The sequence below is a fragment of the Xiphophorus hellerii genome, chromosome 12, assembly GCF_003331165.1.
Source record: "Xiphophorus hellerii strain 12219 chromosome 12, Xiphophorus_hellerii-4.1, whole genome shotgun sequence".
In the NCBI taxonomy this organism is placed as follows: Eukaryota; Metazoa; Chordata; class Actinopteri; order Cyprinodontiformes; family Poeciliidae; genus Xiphophorus; species Xiphophorus hellerii.
Window position 1 is genome coordinate 10,234,873 of NC_045683.1, and position 17,818 is coordinate 10,252,690.

Consider the following 17,818-nt stretch of genomic DNA (forward strand, 5'->3'; position numbering starts at 1 on the left):
GAAACTGATCTGGAAACATTTTCTTTTGCCTGAGTTTATTTTTTGTTACTCATATGACTTGTCATTTTGGTCATTAAAATACCAAAATTTCCACTTGACTTTATATTTTGGATTATGTAATTTTTAAATATTTAATAATTGATCATTTGATTAGTTACTCAGTACTTAAGTAAACTTTTTACCAGGTACTTTTTTTTACTGTTTCTTAAGTAATTTCTTGGAAGGCTACTTTTTACTTTTACTTGAATAAAAATATGTTGACGTAGTGCTTATTAAGTACAAGTTTTGAGAACTCTGCCTCTACCTCTTGACACAGCCGAGTAGAGTAGACAAAAACTGTACTCCACTACAGTTTTAGTCTTACTCAAAGAGTAAAACGGTGTTTGGTACAACAAGAAAAAGGATACTCAAATACCCAGCTACTGATCACAATATCTTGTTTAATATTTTAAAACGAGACAAAAATGTAAGAATATATATAAATTATATTTTATATAATTATATAAAATTACTATAAATAAATACAAATAATAAAGCCATAATATTTCAAGAATAAAGTCGAAACTTTACAAGAATACGCTTGTAATATGAGACTAAAGTCATAATATTACTTTATTCTGGTATTATTTTGACTTTATTCTTGAAATACTGATTTTATTCTTGAAATATTACAACTTTATTCCCGTATTAGTTTGACTCTTTTCTTGTGCGACTTTATTCACATCATTATAACTTTATTTATGTCATACTATGACTTTATTCTTGTATTATTTCGACTTTACTCTAGGTTGGGTTTTTTTTGTTGTTGTTGTTTATTTGTTTTTTGATTTTTCTTAGCAAACGATCCACTAAATAAAACCAACCCAAGTGCTAACGGGGTTACCTCACAGGTGTCAAAGTCCAGTCCTCAAGGGCCGGTGTCCTGCAGTTTTTAGATGTGCCACAGGTACAAAACACTGGAACGAAATGGCTTAATTACCTCCACCTTGTGTAGATCAGTTTTCCAGAGCGTTGCTAATGACCTAATTATTCTATTCAGGTGTGGCGCAGCAAAGGAGTTTGACACCCCTGGGTTACCTGAACCATAGTTTAAAAACCACAGGCCTTAACGTCCATGCCTTCAGTTCATCCTGACAGACAGAACCCTGGGCAGCACACTCCTTTGTCTCCTCCGTCCCGATGCATTGTGGGGCTTTACGTAAAGTCAACATGGCGGCCGCCTGCTCCAGAACCCTCTGTAAGGTCGGACGGTCTTTTCTAGAAACTCCAGCCGCGGCTCGGACCGGTACCGTATCATTCTTGCTGGGGAATGCCGGCGCTCACGGCTTCAGAAGGGGGTTGAGCACCGGCGGGCCGGGGTTCCGGTCCAGACTACTGTCCTCGGTTCGGGCAGGAGGAGGCAGAGTTCTGGGCTGCGCCTTTCTGCTCGGAGGAGGTCTGGGTCTGTACCAAACCCTGAAGCTGTCCGTGCAGCAGCACCTGGCTGAAGAGGACAAGAAGGTGAGTCCGGGTTCTGGGGTCGGTTCCGGACCACACGATGGGGTCGACAGAGGTCGAACTGAGTTGCAGCTCTCGGTGATAAACGCTGTACAGTAGAACTACAGCTGTCCTGGTCCAATCAGTGGTTCTGTTGGATTTATTTCCAAGCAAAATTCAAATAAATTCGAAAATACTTTAATTATCCCAAAGGAAAATTAAATATCAAAATATCTCCAAAGAATAATTGTGGATGGTGATGCTACGTTCAGGAAGGCTCTCCTGTAGTAGTCAGTCATGCAACGAATCTGAAGAGGCCTCTGACTGAAGAATGTAGTTGTAAATGACAGACTCGAGACTAGAGCTGAATCTAACGATTACTTTAGTTATCGATTAATCTATCAATTATTCTAACAATTAATAGGATGAAAAATTGGCACTTAGATTTTTATTTGATCTTTTTTAATATCAAAGATGCATCTAACAGGTACTTTAATAATTAATTAATTTTAATAATTATCCTATTAATTTTGGCAATTAATAGGACAGAATAAATTGACACATTATGCAGATTTTTAATTTAATCTCTTAAGATCATATTAGACTATGTCAAATTATAATAAAATGCAGAAAATCTAATAATTCAGTTCCTCTTTAAATAAAAATAAAAAAATACATTTCTTGCCTATAATGCAGTAACGCACATAGATCCCATAAGCCTGAACTGGAACGGATCCATTGCATTTATTGCAATATATTGTTGATGATTTATTGTCCAGTCCGATAGAACACATAAGGAGAACAGGAGGTGTTTTTCAGAGTTTTGTGACGGGACCAGAAGCCTTAGCTGCTTTACCTCTCGTTGCTTCGCTGCAGGTCTCAGGAGACGGACTGAAGATGACGCTGTACCAATACAAGACCTGCCCGTTCTGCAGCAAAGTGCGAGCCTTTCTGGACTTCTACGGGCTGCCGTACGACGTCGTGGAGGTGAACCCGGTGATGAGGCAGGAGATCAAGTGGTCTGCGTACAGAAAGGTGCCCATCCTGATGGTGGATGGCGAGCTGGTGAGAGAAACGATGAATATCACTTCGGTCTTGTGTCAACGCTCCACAATGTCATTAAAATATTCAGTTCTGATGATATTCCTGAGGATTTCCATGTTAATCAATTAAAATTAAATATGATTTTCTGGCTTTTAGTTCATCTTTAGTTTTCACCTAAAGTTTTATCACCTTTAGTTTTATCATCTCTGCTGCAAAAGCCTATCCATATGCTTTAAGGTCTTTTGGTGTCCATCCATCTGCCTGAACAAATAGAGAATTTTTTTTTTTTAAATGAAATAAAAACATTTTGAAATCACTCTTAAAACAATATAGTTTATTTCAAACATTTCTTTGAAAATGTATTATCCAGCAAAATGTGTTAATGTCTATAGTTGTTTTTCAATATTCCTTGCAACCAATCATTTTCACACATGACTGAATATTTTGTGCTGCTCTACTAAAAGTATTGAACGTTACAACCACGTTGTCTTGTTTTTGCAGCAACTGAATGACTCATCTGTCATCATCAGCTCCCTCAGGACTCTAATGATCAACAAGTACGTTGAAATTAATTTATTTAAAAATACGTGTTTAAAAAGTACAGCAGGTTGTATCTGTTTGTTATTTAATTGTATTTCTAAAACCTTTTTTTATGAATACAAAAGTTTTTCTTCTCCAATAGAGTCTGTGTGGTCTAATTCCTGACTGGAAAGTACAGAGATATCACTTTTTTGATGATTAAGGGATTAAATTTGTTTTTTTTTCATTGACTCTATCCAGAAATTGAATAGTATATATCAGACTGTAATCACTTATTATTGATGCATCTAGGTTAGGTTCTTCTGCAGTGTGGAAAATTATCAGATTGAAGGGAAGCTTTTACTTTCTGGCGTACTTCAGCTAAAAACTGTTTTTTAAAAATCTAGTGGGCAACTGTTTCTGTCAAAGATGGGTAGATAATTGAATTTATTTAGATTATGTAATAATTCTGGAGGCACAGGTTTGATTTCTTTTTAAAAGTTCACCAAAATGTTTCTTTCAATATTAAGCTTTTACATTTGGAAATCATGAAAAATGCCAATGAGGTTAAAACAAATAAAACCAGCCCAGAAACCAAGTCCTAAGACGTCTGACCTTGATCTGATCCAGGGAGAAGAGCTTGTCGGACATAATTCGTTGCTACCCAGAGATGAAGTCTGTGAACGACCGGGGGAAGGAGGTGACGGAATACAACAACAAGTACTGGCTGATGCTGAGCGAGGCCCATACCGCTAACCTTTATCCGGAAAAGGGGATGCAGAAGTGAGTCCAAACAGGAAACCACGAGGAGCTCCGCTCTTCCTGACAGCTCGTTTTGATTAGGTGATGCTGCTGAGGCAGAAATTTATAAGGGTAGATTAGTCATTATATTATAGACAGAAAAAAAAAAGAATACAGCTCTGCCAAAATAATCCCTGAAACTTTCTAGAAAAAAAGGAAATTTGAGTTTGAAAAGTCAAAAAATGGCTAGAAAAAACTGTAATCTTTAGATTAATCTGAAGTTTTCTAGAAACAACTTGGAAAAGTTTTGTTTTTAATTTTCTAGCAAAAATTTGAGTGACATTTTCAGAATTCTTTTCTAGAAAATTTGAGATTAATCTCAAAATTTCTGAATTTTATTCCAGCAAATCTTCAACTGTTCAAACTCAGAAATGTCCTTGTTTTTTCCAGAATATTTCTTAACTTGATCTCAAAATTTTAGATTTTTCTTGCAAATTTTTGACTTTTCAATCTCTGAAATTTCCTTGTTTTCTTTAAAAGTTCTTAGATTAATCTAAAAATGTTTAACTTTTCAAACTCAGAATTTTTTTTTTTTTTCTAGAAAATGACTTAAAATATACTTTAATTTCTGAGTTTTACTTGGTGAAAATGTACTCCTTTTTTCTATCGAAAATGGCGCTATTATGCCACCTAGAAATTGGGTGCATGGGCTAGAAGTTATAAAGCAACTTACTTTGTTGAACTACACCATGGGATTCAGCCAGCCAAGCCTGATGCAAAAGACCCCATATGAGTCTTTTCTTAATGTTTACACAAATTTTGACTCATAATTTTGGTTTATGGCGATGCGCTTAGCGATTTACTGTGTTTTTCAGAGAGGAGATGAAGTGGCGGCAGTGGGCCGATGATTGGCTTGTACATCTTGTATCGCCAAACGTTTACCGAACTACCGGCGAAGCCTTGGCGTCTTTCGACTACATCGTTCGTGAGGGCAAGTTTGGTACCCTGGAAGGTTTCTTTGCCAAATACATAGGTGCTGCTGCTATGTTCGTCATCTCAAAGAGACTAAAGAATCGGTACATAACTACTAATTTTCTGAATTGAAATTATTTCTAAAGTTTTGGGTTCTTTCAGATTATTATGATTATTTCCCTTCATTGATCCGACAGGCACAACCTGCAGGACGACGTCAGGCAGGATCTCTACAAGGCCGTTAATGACTGGGTGGCGGCCATCGGCAAGAACAGGAAGTTTATGGGCGGCGATCAACCGAACCTGGCGGACCTGGTGAGGAAACGCCGGTTTGTTTTTGCAGAACAGACCCGGGCTTGGAGGCAAAAATCCGCTGGCTTGGAACGCCGTAAAATATAGCAAAAATCCATCCAAAACGCCGCTTCTTACGCCGTCGTAGACTACCTTCTGAACGCCGAAAATTACAGCGTTTATCCGTCATTCAATGCTGTAAGTACGTACGTGTGATAACGTTCAATAGCGTGACGGTGTTCAAGGACCAGACTAAACGCCGTAATTTTCGGAGCTCAGTAGCCTCACAAAGACTTAAAAAGCGACGTTTTGAATGGATTTTCGCCGTATCTTACGACGTTACCGTTTAGCCAGACTCACGGTAAAAATGGCAATTTATGTCCTACATGACTTGCCATACGGAACCGGCGTTTGGAAGCGCACTAATCTGATGTCCCCCTACCTGTAGGCGGTGTTCGGAGTCCTCAGAGTGATGGAAGGACTTCAGGCGTTTGACGACATGATGGAGAACACCAAAGTCAAATCCTGGTACAGACGCATGGAGAGAGCCACGCTCAACCATGAGGGTCGATCTTAAACTCCAAGCCTCCAAATGGACAACAACCCGCGCTAGGAGCAAAATGGCCTTCGTTGTTGTGTAGGAATCTCAAACGCCTCGAGATGAGTCTGCTTCGCTGTCATCGATGGTGAAACGGACGAATTTAACAATACTTTGAGATTTAGATTTCAGCATTTAGTGACAAAAAAAAACCTTAAGTCTGCTCTGTTTGCGTCAGGTTTTTACGAGGTTACTAGTGACATCTACTGATGGAAAGGGAGAACTCCAACTGCCCACACCTGGAGATTTGAGGCTCACATAATGTCGACTTAAAGCCCTTCAAGTCCAGCTACAAAAGATGAATATTTATTACCTTTTGATTTACTTTCACACAAATTGAACAAATTACATGTTTTTGTTCAAAATGAAGTAATTGTTGCACTTCTAAATAAACAATGATGGGAACTTAAAATAATGGAAATTATCAGTTTTTGATGTAATCGCTAAAATAGCTTGGTCATTCTTTTCCTCAAGTTTGCACAAGCTTTCAATTTTATTTGAAGTTTGAATTGATTTTGAGACTTTACAGCTTTTCATTTCTCTGCTGCTTTTTCAGGAAGGACAAAAACGGTTCATTTTTTTTTTTAGTTTCTGTGCAGGAACCACATAAGGTTCTCTGTATTTGTTCATTATAAAAACACCCATCAGACTGGAATGTATCAAACTGTTGGCTGCTGATTACTTGTAACACTGTGGGGAAGAAAATGTAAAATAAAAGAAAACAAACTTGAGCATTGAGATTTTATTTCACCTTTCATCTTGATGTTTCCATCAAAATTTACAGATGCTTCATTTAAATAAGATATGCAGAAAGAATCTTTGACTTTTTTCTTTCAAGATCAAGGATGCCGAATGTGTTGCCCTCTCATACATTTTAACTCCCAATGGAAAAAAATAAGAACAGAAACTGCGGCTCAGGTTCTGATTTCTGTAGATTACATTTGTTCAGGCGCTGATTTGTAATCAGACATTCAGGACAAATTGTACATAAACAATTGGCTTCAGCTTTTCCACTTACAGAAATACAAAAAGCCAGATTTCTGTTTCATTTTCCAGGATAGAAGTATTTCTGTAATAAAACAGCATCTCTCAGTTCCACACAGTGGATTCATAACATAATAAGTTCAAATTTCACAAAAACACTTATTTGATTTGACCAGTGATTAATGAGGCTGAAATGATGGAAAGAGCTAACATCAGGTCAACAATAAAAATACTAATTAGAGATTTAAATCTTGTGCTGCTGCACATAGATAAAAAAATAAAATAAATCAGTGCATTTAAGACTGGACGAGCTGTTTGTGGGACGGCTGTGTTGGTGTTTAAATGTCCAAATTCATCGTGTCCTAGAAGTGAGTCTGGAGAAAATAAAATTAAAACAAAAAAATAAACGATGATACAGACGTTTTCCGGTCTCCAGGGACACGATTCAACAGCAGGGTGGTGCAAACGGCACAGAGAAATCCTCATTTTTTTAGGTTCGTCTATGAGAAAAATCCAGGATTCTCAAATCTAAACCTCAAAAACTAAAAGTCCATGAGAACGTCGTTCATCAGGATCTCCAGAAGGTGGCACTCAGCTGGCCTTTGGGCGGGCTGATCTGTCGGCTCTGCAGTGACGTCTAAGTGGGAGAGAAAATTATCCCATAAAATTCACCTACTGAAGACATTTTCTAAGCTTTTTGTTACCAACCTTTTCCCACCTTTAAGCTCATTAATCTATTTTCTGAGCTAGAGCATTCATTGCTTAAAATATCAAAATACTGATTTTAGCATTTAAAATAAAAATGCTAAGAAGAAAAAATATTTGTACTTCCAGAGAGGACTGTTACAATAAATTTAGCTGGATAATAAATTACTCCAGAAGATGATGTTGTTCTGAAAAATTTTCAAGTAATACAAGACATGAGAAAAACAATAAATAAAGCAAATGGAAAGTATCGAGCTTTATTCATTTATCCTCAGATTAACTATTTCCAGGCCTTATTCAGAATCAAAATGACTGAATTTTCTGTTCTCCCTCCCTTTTGTCGTTTCTTTTTCTGCTGCGTCACTCCTGCCTTAAACATCTCCCTCCTCGCCTCCCCTTCCTTCTCTCATTGAGTCCAGCTGATGGTAGAAGTGGGTTGTTTTCTTTACTACAAATGATCTCTAAAGGGATCGGATTTTATGCAAGAAATGTTTATTTTCTTATTTAAATAAGTGATTGAAATATTTGCATTTTCAATGAATTTCTAATATTGCATAGAAATGATTAAATGGAAAAAAAACAGCAGAATTTTAGTGAACAATTTTTTTATCCAATTAATCAGTTGTAAAAATAATTGTTAAGATTAATCTACTACTAAAATAATCATTAGTTGCAGCCCTAATCTGGATATTAGAATGGATGACTTTCCATATTACAAATAAAACTTCCTGGGTTTTTAGTTTTGAACAATGTTCCTTAAACCTGTGACTCTAATTATTACAATATTCGTTAAAGGCACAGAGTTGAGAGGGAAACAAACCTCGAGGAACTGCTTCAGCCTGATGACGGAGCCCATTTCTCCACTGCTGGTCACCGCTTCGATCCTGGAGACGCAGCAGAGATTTAGATACATTTGGATGGATGGATGTTTGACAAATAGATGGTTGGATAGGATTATTTCTGAACCGCAGCCTCAGTTTGTACCTGGGGAAATACTCGTCTTTCAGCAGCAGGATGAGCTTCCAGAACTGACCCTGGTACTGCTTCATCAAGGCGTTGCCACAAACCTGGAAGAAGAACCAAATCAGAAGAGGCTTTTAACAGTTAGTAAAAATTCAGATCCCAAATATTTAGGAACTTAAGTGATCCGCATATTTTATTATAAAAGTTCATGGAAAACTTCTAGCAGATATTTGAACAGGAGTCTGGCTTTACAGACGGCCGGACGATAGAAACGGACGGATGGATAAACTGATTTTCTTTACGGTTTTTCTAAAGGTTAGAACATAAATAAAAACAGTTTGGGTGACCAGATGACATCCAGAACATCAGGAACCAGATCCAGAAACTCAGTTCCCATTTGGACTTGCCTCCAGGAAGTCGAAGAGCAGCGTCGCTGTGATGTCAGCCAGAGGCTCCATGTTGAGCATCTGGGCCAGCCAGCGCCAGCCGTGGTTTAGCCCGTGAGGAACAGCCTGAGGGACGACAGATAAACGATCAGAACCTCAGAACCGATCAGCATGAGCCCAGACGGGACGCAGACAGGAAGTGGCAGCATGTTTACCCCTTGCTTGGAGCCGTAGGGCCACCTCAGCTGGATCACAGCGGCGTAGAGACGGATCATCCCAGACATCCGCTTCAGAAAACTGTCCTGACCTTCGACCCCACAGTCATCCACACGGTAACCCAGAATCCTGTCAGAGTGGGAATCACCATTATTACATCTGATCCAAAATTTACCTGAGTAAAAGCAAGTCTGAGCTAGAGCTGAAATGATTAATCGAATTAATCGATTATTCTTATCAGTTTGAAATTATATTTATAATATTATTTCTTCTCTACCAAAAAGTGGCTCAAAACTTAAATCACAAATATGATTGAAGAAACAAAGTGAAGGAAAATATGCTTCATTAAAACTAGGGCTGAAACAATTAATCAAATTAATCGTGATTAATCAATTATTCACGAAATTGGTTATAAATTATATTTGTAATATTAGTTCTTTATCAAAAACCAGCACTGTTTATATCCATGTCACAAATATAATTGAAAAAAGAGACGTGTGTCATTAAAACTAGGGCTGAAGCAATTAATGGAATTAATCATGATTAATCGCTTATTGAAATAATCATAACTAACTTAGCAATCGATTGTCAACCAGAGTACACAGACTAAAAATGGCCTTTTCCTGGCAGAACAACACAATCACAGCAATAATTAACCTAAAAACTCATGAAAAATATAAACATTTTCATTTAAGATAAAGAAAAATGCTTAAGTGGTTAAATTAAAAAAAATCTAGAAAATATTCTTGTTTCGTCTTTTCTGAACCACTCACTTCTGGTATTCATCCACAGGCGTGCCGTCCTTCATTGGGGGGTAGTGTGGGACCGAATATGGGCACTTCTTATGCAGGTGAGCCAGGATGAGGTCTCCCACCTGGGGGTGCAGCTCCCAGATGCCGGAGGCCACCACGCCGATGGGGAAGGCGGCTTCATGGTGGGACGCCACCTCTTCCTCACCTTGTTTCTGCGCAGGAAAAAGATCAGGAGTGAGAAGAAGAGTCGGGACTGTTTGTTCGTTTGAAATTAAATATCCATTAACATTAGGGATTGTCTATTAATTGGTGTAATAGACCAAAAATTAGTCCCAATCGATTAATAAAGTTCGCTTAGACCTTCTTTAAGTGTTGTAATGTGACCTCCATCCAGCAGGGGGCACCGCTGGTCATACTGAAGCGATGTCGTTGATACAAAAACTATCAACGGCACCGCCTAAGATGGCGGCGGGACCATAACAGAACGGGAAGGCGTAACGGTCCTAACAGAGTCCGTAGTAGGATGAAAAAAAAATTTACTTTATGCGGCTCTGTTTTGAAATATAAACCCTCGATACGCTCCTTACGTCTCACGTTAAAGGTGAAACATTCAGCTGAGCTGCATGACGAAGCAGCTTCAACTTCTCATTTAAAAAAATTACCGATTCGCTACTAAGGCGACGAAAGAAAAGTAATGAAAGAAAAGCGGAGGACAGCGGAGAGAAATTGTGACATGTTGGGGGAAAAAACAACAACATAATGCCAATAAGCAGTTGATTATGAAGGCTGTCGTGAGTTAACGCACTTAATAAAATGTATTCATTTATTCTACAGATGTACTGCATGAACATCTCTGTGTGCATGAAAAATTAGGTTTTTCTATTTTTAAAAAATTATTTTCACCTTTTACTTTTCTATTCAACAACAAAATCGGTTCCTGTTTTGTTGTGTTACATAGATCTTTTATGTGAGAAAACCACAATTTGCAGCTTATTCCGTCAGATTTTACTCGGGAGACACAAAATACTGTTAAAATGTAATGATTTTTTAAAAAAAATAGAAATTCAATTAAAAAAAATACTGTCCCAACGAGTAAATTAAATCTTGCTGTAACTTATTATGAAGAGGACGGTCGGCACATGATGAAAAATTTAGTTTATCAATTAATGGTTGTACTTTAATTTTGTCCATTTTCAACCATTTCTTAAACAATTCTGGTTGCTGCTTTAACCTTCTTTTCAATATCTGGAAAACATGATGAAAACTCACACCAGAACGTTTTAATTGTTGAAACAGTAACTCTGCAGGCTGTGATACCTCCTGCTACCTGCAGACAGACTCACCACAAACTTCTCCGCCAGCTTGTAGCCGACGAACTCCAGGCCCTGAGGATGCTGGGAGGCGGAGACGGACTTCCCGCCGGACACCACGGCCCGTCCCGACAGCAGCTTGTCGATCCTGTCGAAGATCTCCCGGAGCTGCGACCCGGAGTTGGTGGAGATCTGGCTGACGGGGATGGTGGCGGCTTTCTGCAGCTCCAGCTTCAGCTTCTTCGTCTGAGCCAGGAGGAAGGGAATCACATACAGACGTTTAGAGATAAATTAATACTAAAATAATTCTGGAGTTTGGCGGCGTGGAGCCACCTGAGCGTCTTTGGGAGAGTTGAGTTGTTCGAAGGACTGAGAGCACTGAGCGGCCGAGTTCTGCAGCTCCTTGTACCACTTCATGGTGCTCTCTTCTGCGTTGTTCTGCAGCCCTGTTGGATCAGACATGATTAATCAACAGATCTGCAACTAATGATTACTTCGGTAAATAATTATTGACGTTTAATCGAATTTTTAAAATTGCCACCTTTTTCCAAATTTGTCATTTAACCACTTAAGCCTTTCTTTACAGAATATTTGAAAAATTAAAAAGATGCAAAAAGGCAAAAAATGTAATTACTTTTTTGAATAACTAAATATATATATATCCACACACAGATATACAAAACTCTGTAAAGTTTTGTCTCAATTACTGCACAAGTGAGTTGTTTTTTCTGCAAATGACCATTTATTTAGTCTGTTTACACCAGTTAACAATTAATCATTTGCTAAATTAATTGACCCTCAATAATCGATTAATAATGATTAATCATTTCCTCCCTGATTTTAATGTTGCACATTTTTCCTTTTCTTCACTGTTTTCTTCTGTTATATTTGTGATTTGGATCATAAATGGTGCCACTTTTTGGCAGAGAAAAAAATATTAGAAATATAATATCAATAATTGATTCAGTTGATTAATCATTTCAGCTTTAATTACATTTTCTTACTTTTTTTCTTCAATTATATTTGTGTCTTGGATTATAAACAGTGCTAGTTTTTAGTAGAGAAGAAATAATATAAGAAATAGAACTTCTAAACGATGATATAAACAATCGATTAATTGTGATTAATTTGATTAATCGTGATTAATAGGGTCAGCCCTAGTTTTAACATTTTCTCTCTTTTTTGTTCTTCAGTTAGATTTGTGATTTGGATTATAAACAGAAGAAATAATATTCTTCTTGATAGAAGAAATAATATTAGAAATGTAATTTCTAAGGGATTATATAAATAATCGATTAATCATGGTTAATTCGAGCAATCATTTCAGCTCTATTAATAAGATTACTGCTTCTGCTCCTGTCCATATTTTGCCTGCAGTTTCTAAACCATCTCTACAGATTTAAATGCATCATTTTACCTGTGATTCACTGTTTTGAAGCTAATAAATTAGAGTTACCTTTTTTCTGCGCCTTCTCTTTGGCTGCTTGCTCCGCCTTCTTCTGCGCCTCCTGCTGCGCCTGCAGAGCCTCCTGCTTCCTGCGCTCTTCTTCCTGCTCCTGATCCTTCTTCTTCTTCTCCTGATCCCTGGCCGCCTCCTCCTCCATCTGCCGGATCACCGACCTCATCTCGCAGAGCGCTCGCTCCGCCACAGCCATGTCCTCCACGCTGGGAAACTCTCCCTGGACAGAAACAGAAAGAAGTCCAGTTACCAAACAGAACCGCAGGAAACAGAAACCCACATCCGAGGTTGGACAGACCTCTGCCGTCTTTCTCACGACCTCCGACACCTGGGAGCACAGCTGGTTGCCGCGGAGACTGTGTGAGGCGAGGCTGGCCGCCGGGAGGTGAGAGTTGGTCTGGGCGGACGGTTCCAGCAGCTGGTTGAGCTGCAGGATCTCCTCCTGGATGCTGTTGAGGCTCCGCAGCCTCTCCCTGCCCTCTGCCTGCCTCTGCTTCTCCAGCTCCGCCTCACGGTGGCGCTGCTGCTCCAACTCCCTCACGCGAAGGTTCAGGATCTACAGGAGTAAAATCAATCCAGACTGAAGAATGCATAACTAAAGGCAAGACCTAGCGTTGTACATCGTTAAAAATGGCTGAAGAGAAGATCGTCAAGTTTAAAACATTTTAGGATCCTGCAGAAAATGTTAAACTGCACCTTCTAAATATTGATCCTGTTGATATACCAGTTGATCATTGATCCCAAGCAGTTCTGACATGTCAAATACAAAATAAATCAGATTTTTTTCCTGTTCATTAAATTCACCAAAACCAAAAACTTTTTATTGTTGACAAATGTATTGACCAACAGAGCTTTTCATTGCTGCACGTTGATTCGAAGTTAATAAAAAACAGTTTCAAGCAGACATGGGAATAATCTTTCATTTTCTTCATGACTGTATTCATGAAGAAAATTTAGTTTGTGTTTCAGAACTGTGGAAGAAAAAGAATAGAAAAAAACACCTGAACCAAAACAAGCTGAGAACATTTTAGATCAGATTTGAAAGAAAATAATAAAGAACATTTAATGACAGATGAAACACAGACAATTTTACCTAATTTAAAGATTTGTATATATAGATAGGTCTGTCACATTAACAAATATTGCATGATGATAAATTGTCGCAGAAGTTACTGTGATAAATGATAATTGTTGCTTTGAGACCATTTTCAAGTAGTAGACTACATAAAAATGCAAGAACATATTCTCAAAAATCAATAAACTTTAAAATCTAATGAGCATTTAACACTGGAACTGGAAAACATTTTAAATATCCAAAATAAATAAACAAAAAACAACAGAAACAATAAATAAGATGAACTAAGAAGTCTCTGTAAACAAAACTGTTCTTCAAAAAAATGCCAAAGACTGAAGAGTTCTGTCCTCCAGCTTTTGGTAGAAAAAAATTAAAAAAATAAAACATAAATCATGCAATTTTTAAATTGTTGAGTTTGTTTTAATTTATAATACGATTAATTGAGTCATTGCTTATTGTGACAGGCTTATATATACAGTATATAGATGCTACTTATGTAAGAGTACCACAAAACAGAGGATACTATGAAATTGAACAGGGAGAAGTTTGTTTTTTTGCCTGTAATTATTGACGTATTGTTGTACCTTTATTCGGTGCCGCTGCTCTTCCTTCAGCTTCTCCTGGCGCCCCATGAGCTCTTTGGTCCTGCAGCGGAGAGACGAAACAGTTTGGACTCAAAACACACAGAAACATCTCAATTATCACTCGGTATCGTCCTGCATGTGGCATGTGGTTCTCACTCTCTGTCCATCATGTCCCGAATACTCTGGAACTCCTGCCGCTGCTTCAGCTCCCTCAGCTCCTCGAAGCGCTTCAGGTGCTCCAACTCGGTGCTCGCCACCGACTCCACCAGCTTCTCCTGCAACGATTGCCGCTCTTGGAGCGCCACCTGGTGTTTGAAACATTGATAAAACAGATCCAGACTCACTTCCAGGAGTAACATCACATAAACTCCGTCAGATTGATACTTCTAACATGCAGTGCTTTTTACATGTTCCTTCAAAACTACCAGGATTTTTGATAACTTTAGAGTCTTAATAGAAAGTTCTCCAGGCTTTCCAACATTTTTTTAAGTATTCTAATGAGGAAAATGTCCAAAGATTGACCTCCAGAAAAGCTTAAGATGATAATAAAAGTGTTAAAGATTAAAAGAAAGCATGGCTGCTCAGAAGGAGAAAAGAAATAAACATAATGGCTTTACAAACAAATAACAGCTTAATTGTTCCTCTCTAAAATAACAATTATTGTTTTTCATTCATATTTGGATTTTTTCTGAGCGTGAATTTTAATATTATGAAACAAGTTCTGAATGATCAGCCAAATAGGTATAAATAAAGCTCTAGTTGGCTTGTTGATGACTTCATATAATAGGGCTGAGCAATTCGGCTTAAAAATAAAGTCTGATTTTTTCATATCAGGTCTGATTTTAATGGATTTTTTTTTTTTGCTTGCTCTCTTTTCTAAATAAAAAATGACAGAAAATACTTTTCAAAACGTGGCTTTTGTTTTAATCATTTATTCTGTGATTTGTACGGCAACATATTAGAGTCAGGCTATGAGAATTCTTGCTTAATTACGAGAAAATTGTCATAATATTAGCAGAAAAAATCTTTAAAATTAAACCTTTTAAAAAAGTTTTTTTAAACTGACACCAAAGTATAACTTCACAAGATGCTCAGCCTTTTTCATTTTATTTTTTTACTTTTCCTGTTGAAATTCTTATAAAATTACTACTTTGTTCTCCTATTTTTATGACTTTATTTATGTATTACTTCATTTCTATTGTCGTACAGCAATATGCTTGCAATATTGTGACTTTATTATCGTAATTAAAAGAAAAGAAATCTTTGTTTGGCCATAATATTGCACCTGAGCTGAATTCACCGTTCAAATAAACAGAAGCTGTGAAACACAATTCTCAAACAAGATGGCCGCCATGAACTTGTTGATGTCACTCTGAACTATGGAAACCCAAGGAATACATTTTTGGAAAGAAAAAAAAACATGCAAATCTTCAAAACCCAGTCCTATCAAAGAGTAGGTAAAAAAAAACCATGAGTTTGATCTGAAAAAAGGTTCTGTGAATCAGACCTTGGCCTTCTCTTGCTGCTTCTTCTGGAAGCGGATGATGTGGCCGGCCGTCTCCATGGCTCTGGGCGACAGCAAGGAAATGGCGGGTGGGGAAGGAGGAGCGGGAACTTCGCTGACATCCTCTCTTTCCTCTGGACTTTCACCTCTCGTCTCATCGTTAAGCGCAGGGAGCATGCTAAGCTTTGGTAGCGACTCGGGAACCTGTAACAATAGCGAAAAACTCCCAGAAAAGCTCTCCAGCAACAATAACAGCATCCCAACAACTTTAGTGTATAACTTACATCTTTTGGTTGATTTTTCAGAGACGGAGTTGAAGAAAGAGAGCTGATTTTGCTGTTGAGATCTGCTTTGGATTCTGAGGAGGAAACAGAGGCAGGCTTCTCCTCAAAGTCAATGGAGCTGGAGTCCAAGAAGGACGACTTGTTCAGCGACCGAGAGTCGATCCGCTCCAATATGACCGCAGAGTGGGTGGACAAGCTGGGGGTCTCTTTACACCCAGCCAAAATATGCTGCAAGAACACAGAGAGATGCTCAGAAAGAAGTTCAAAGGTCATATTTTCATCATTAATCTGTCAGATTACTGTATACAACCTGGCACTTAAAAACTGTAATGTACATTGAATCAAATTTCCATTTATTACTTTAAAAACTCCAGATGCTCTACGTGGAAGAGGATTAGGACCACCGAAAAAAAATAATTACGATAGTGGATTGTATTAGATTAAAGAGCCTAGAAAATTATGTTATGTTACTTCAGATTTTTTTAGCTGAGGTGTTGCTTATTTGTACTATTATCCGATTTTCCATATAATGACACAATTTAGGTTTTAAAAGGTAATTTTTGAGGGACGTTCCCTAAAGTTTAAGACAACTGCTTTGTCTTTTATTTCTTAATTTAAAAAAACAAAACATAACACTGCCCCCTGGTGGGGATATTAGGGGACGATGATGTAGCAAACTGAAGATTTAAATTAAGTCCGACAAAACCACCTCATGTCCTCGATTTCACACCTTAATCTGAAGAAGTGCTCTTGGTGAAACAGTCTTTGGTCAAACTGAGTCAATAAATGAGCATTTGATAATTAATAAATACCCTGGTTTTAAAAGTAAACAAGCAGAATGGCTGACTTTAGCTTCCACCGAGTCGAGCTAGCAGATGCTAACCGAAGTTAGCTCACCTCTCCTCTCTCTGACCAGTAGGGGTCGAAGGTCACTTGTCCTTTTGGTGAATTTTTTAAGGCCTCTAAAGTTTCCCATCGTAGATTTTCTGAAGGCATCGTTAAACAAACAAAAATGATACCGACGGTCTGTGGCTAACAGCAGCAAGCGCCAAACAGACTCACATAAAAACTCAGTCCGATCGGAAACATGAACCCTATCGCTGCTTGGTTCCGGTCGGATATTTATCATAACCGTCTCCTTCAGATTGTTAGTTTGCGTTTCTTCTTTTTAGAAGACTAACATTTTTTGTTAAATATTATGTTTGTCATAGTTAACTATTTAATCTTCAGCTCTCAACAGTTCTGTTTCAATAGACAAAAATTCTTACATTAACTTGCACCTAGCTATGCAATAATACACTTTCATTTTCATTTTATACTTTTTTAATCTATTAAAACAGAAAGCAATTATCAAGTTAATTATCAGCCTGGACATTAAACTCATACTTTATATTCAAAATCCAGTAAATTACAGTCCATGCCCTAAATTTTCATTGATTTTAATCACGTTAAGTCCATCACTAATAATTCAAATTCAAAAATGCTTTATAGATCCCAAAGGTAAATTAAATAGAAATTTTAATTATTTAATTAAATTAAATATGTGACATTTGAAGGCAGTTAGTTACACTGTATTTTATGTAGAGATGTTACATAAACTACAAACAAATGTATGTCACAATTGAAATTTTTCATTTGTAAAAAAAACATTTAAGCCATCTGTCCTTTTCCTCTTTTACTCATTTATTTTTTCTGTATTGTGTGTTGATTTATTACACATAATCCCAGTAAGAAACACTGAAGTCTGAATGAAAAAATTATGCACTGAAAAGGCATTTTAACTAAGAAAATAAAACATTAAAAGTATAAAAAAGTAAATAATCTGTAAAACCAATGCATTTAATTAAAATGTAGGTAAATAACTTGTAAACTGATTTTATTGACTGAAGAGTTTTCAGAATCTCTACATATTTTGTGAGTAGATTTGAAGTTAAACAGCAAAAGTTTAAGCTTAC

At 37.4% G+C, this 17,818-nt stretch overlaps 2 protein-coding genes across 2 annotated transcripts; one reads left to right on the forward strand and one right to left on the reverse strand.

Annotated features, from left to right (window-relative positions):
- Positions 1-1,165: 1,165 nt before the first annotated feature.
- On the forward strand, positions 1,166-6,372 carry ptgesl (prostaglandin E synthase 2-like). Its single transcript, XM_032579674.1, has 7 exons — positions 1,166-1,500; positions 2,353-2,541; positions 3,022-3,077; positions 3,670-3,822; positions 4,656-4,856; positions 4,950-5,067; positions 5,492-6,372. The coding sequence occupies exons 1-7, from the start codon at positions 1,180-1,182 to the stop codon at positions 5,618-5,620; spliced, it is 1,167 nt and encodes a 388-aa protein (XP_032435565.1). The 5' UTR covers positions 1,166-1,179; the 3' UTR covers positions 5,621-6,372.
- On the reverse strand, positions 6,229-16,952 carry gle1 (GLE1 RNA export mediator). The gene is made up of 15 exons (XM_032579620.1): positions 16,761-16,952; positions 15,864-16,091; positions 15,583-15,783; positions 14,232-14,380; positions 14,076-14,136; positions 12,715-12,972; positions 12,414-12,636; positions 11,291-11,403; positions 10,991-11,203; positions 9,669-9,859; positions 8,895-9,024; positions 8,701-8,805; positions 8,315-8,397; positions 8,151-8,214; positions 6,229-7,262 (listed from the first exon to the last, which is right to left on the reverse strand). The coding sequence occupies exons 1-15, from the start codon at positions 16,857-16,859 to the stop codon at positions 7,194-7,196; spliced, it is 2,187 nt and encodes a 728-aa protein (XP_032435511.1). The 5' UTR covers positions 16,860-16,952; the 3' UTR covers positions 6,229-7,193.
- Between the last annotated feature and the right edge of the window lie 866 nt (positions 16,953-17,818).

What these genes read in the sequence shown, in the direction of transcription:
- ptgesl (XM_032579674.1), top strand. Translation starts at nt 1,180, where the DNA reads ATGCATTGTGGGGCTTTACGTAAAGTCAACATGGCGGCCGCCTGCTCC. An exon ending in AGGACTCTAATGATCAACAA is followed by an intron (nt 3,078 to 3,669) that starts GTACGTTGAAAT and finishes GATCTGATCCAG; the next exon opens with GGAGAAGAGCTTGTCGGACA. An exon ending in TCAAAGAGACTAAAGAATCG is followed by an intron (nt 4,857 to 4,949) that starts GTACATAACTAC and finishes TTGATCCGACAG; the next exon opens with GCACAACCTGCAGGACGACG.
- gle1 (XM_032579620.1), bottom strand. Translation starts at nt 16,859, where the DNA reads ATGCCTTCAGAAAATCTACGATGGGAAACTTTAGAGGCCTTAAAAAAT. An exon ending in TGAAAAATCAACCAAAAGAT is followed by an intron (nt 15,784 to 15,863) that starts GTAAGTTATACA and finishes CTATTGTTACAG; the next exon opens with GTTCCCGAGTCGCTACCAAA. An exon ending in ACTCTCCCAAAGACGCTCAG is followed by an intron (nt 11,204 to 11,290) that starts GTGGCTCCACGC and finishes CTCCTGGCTCAG; the next exon opens with ACGAAGAAGCTGAAGCTGGA.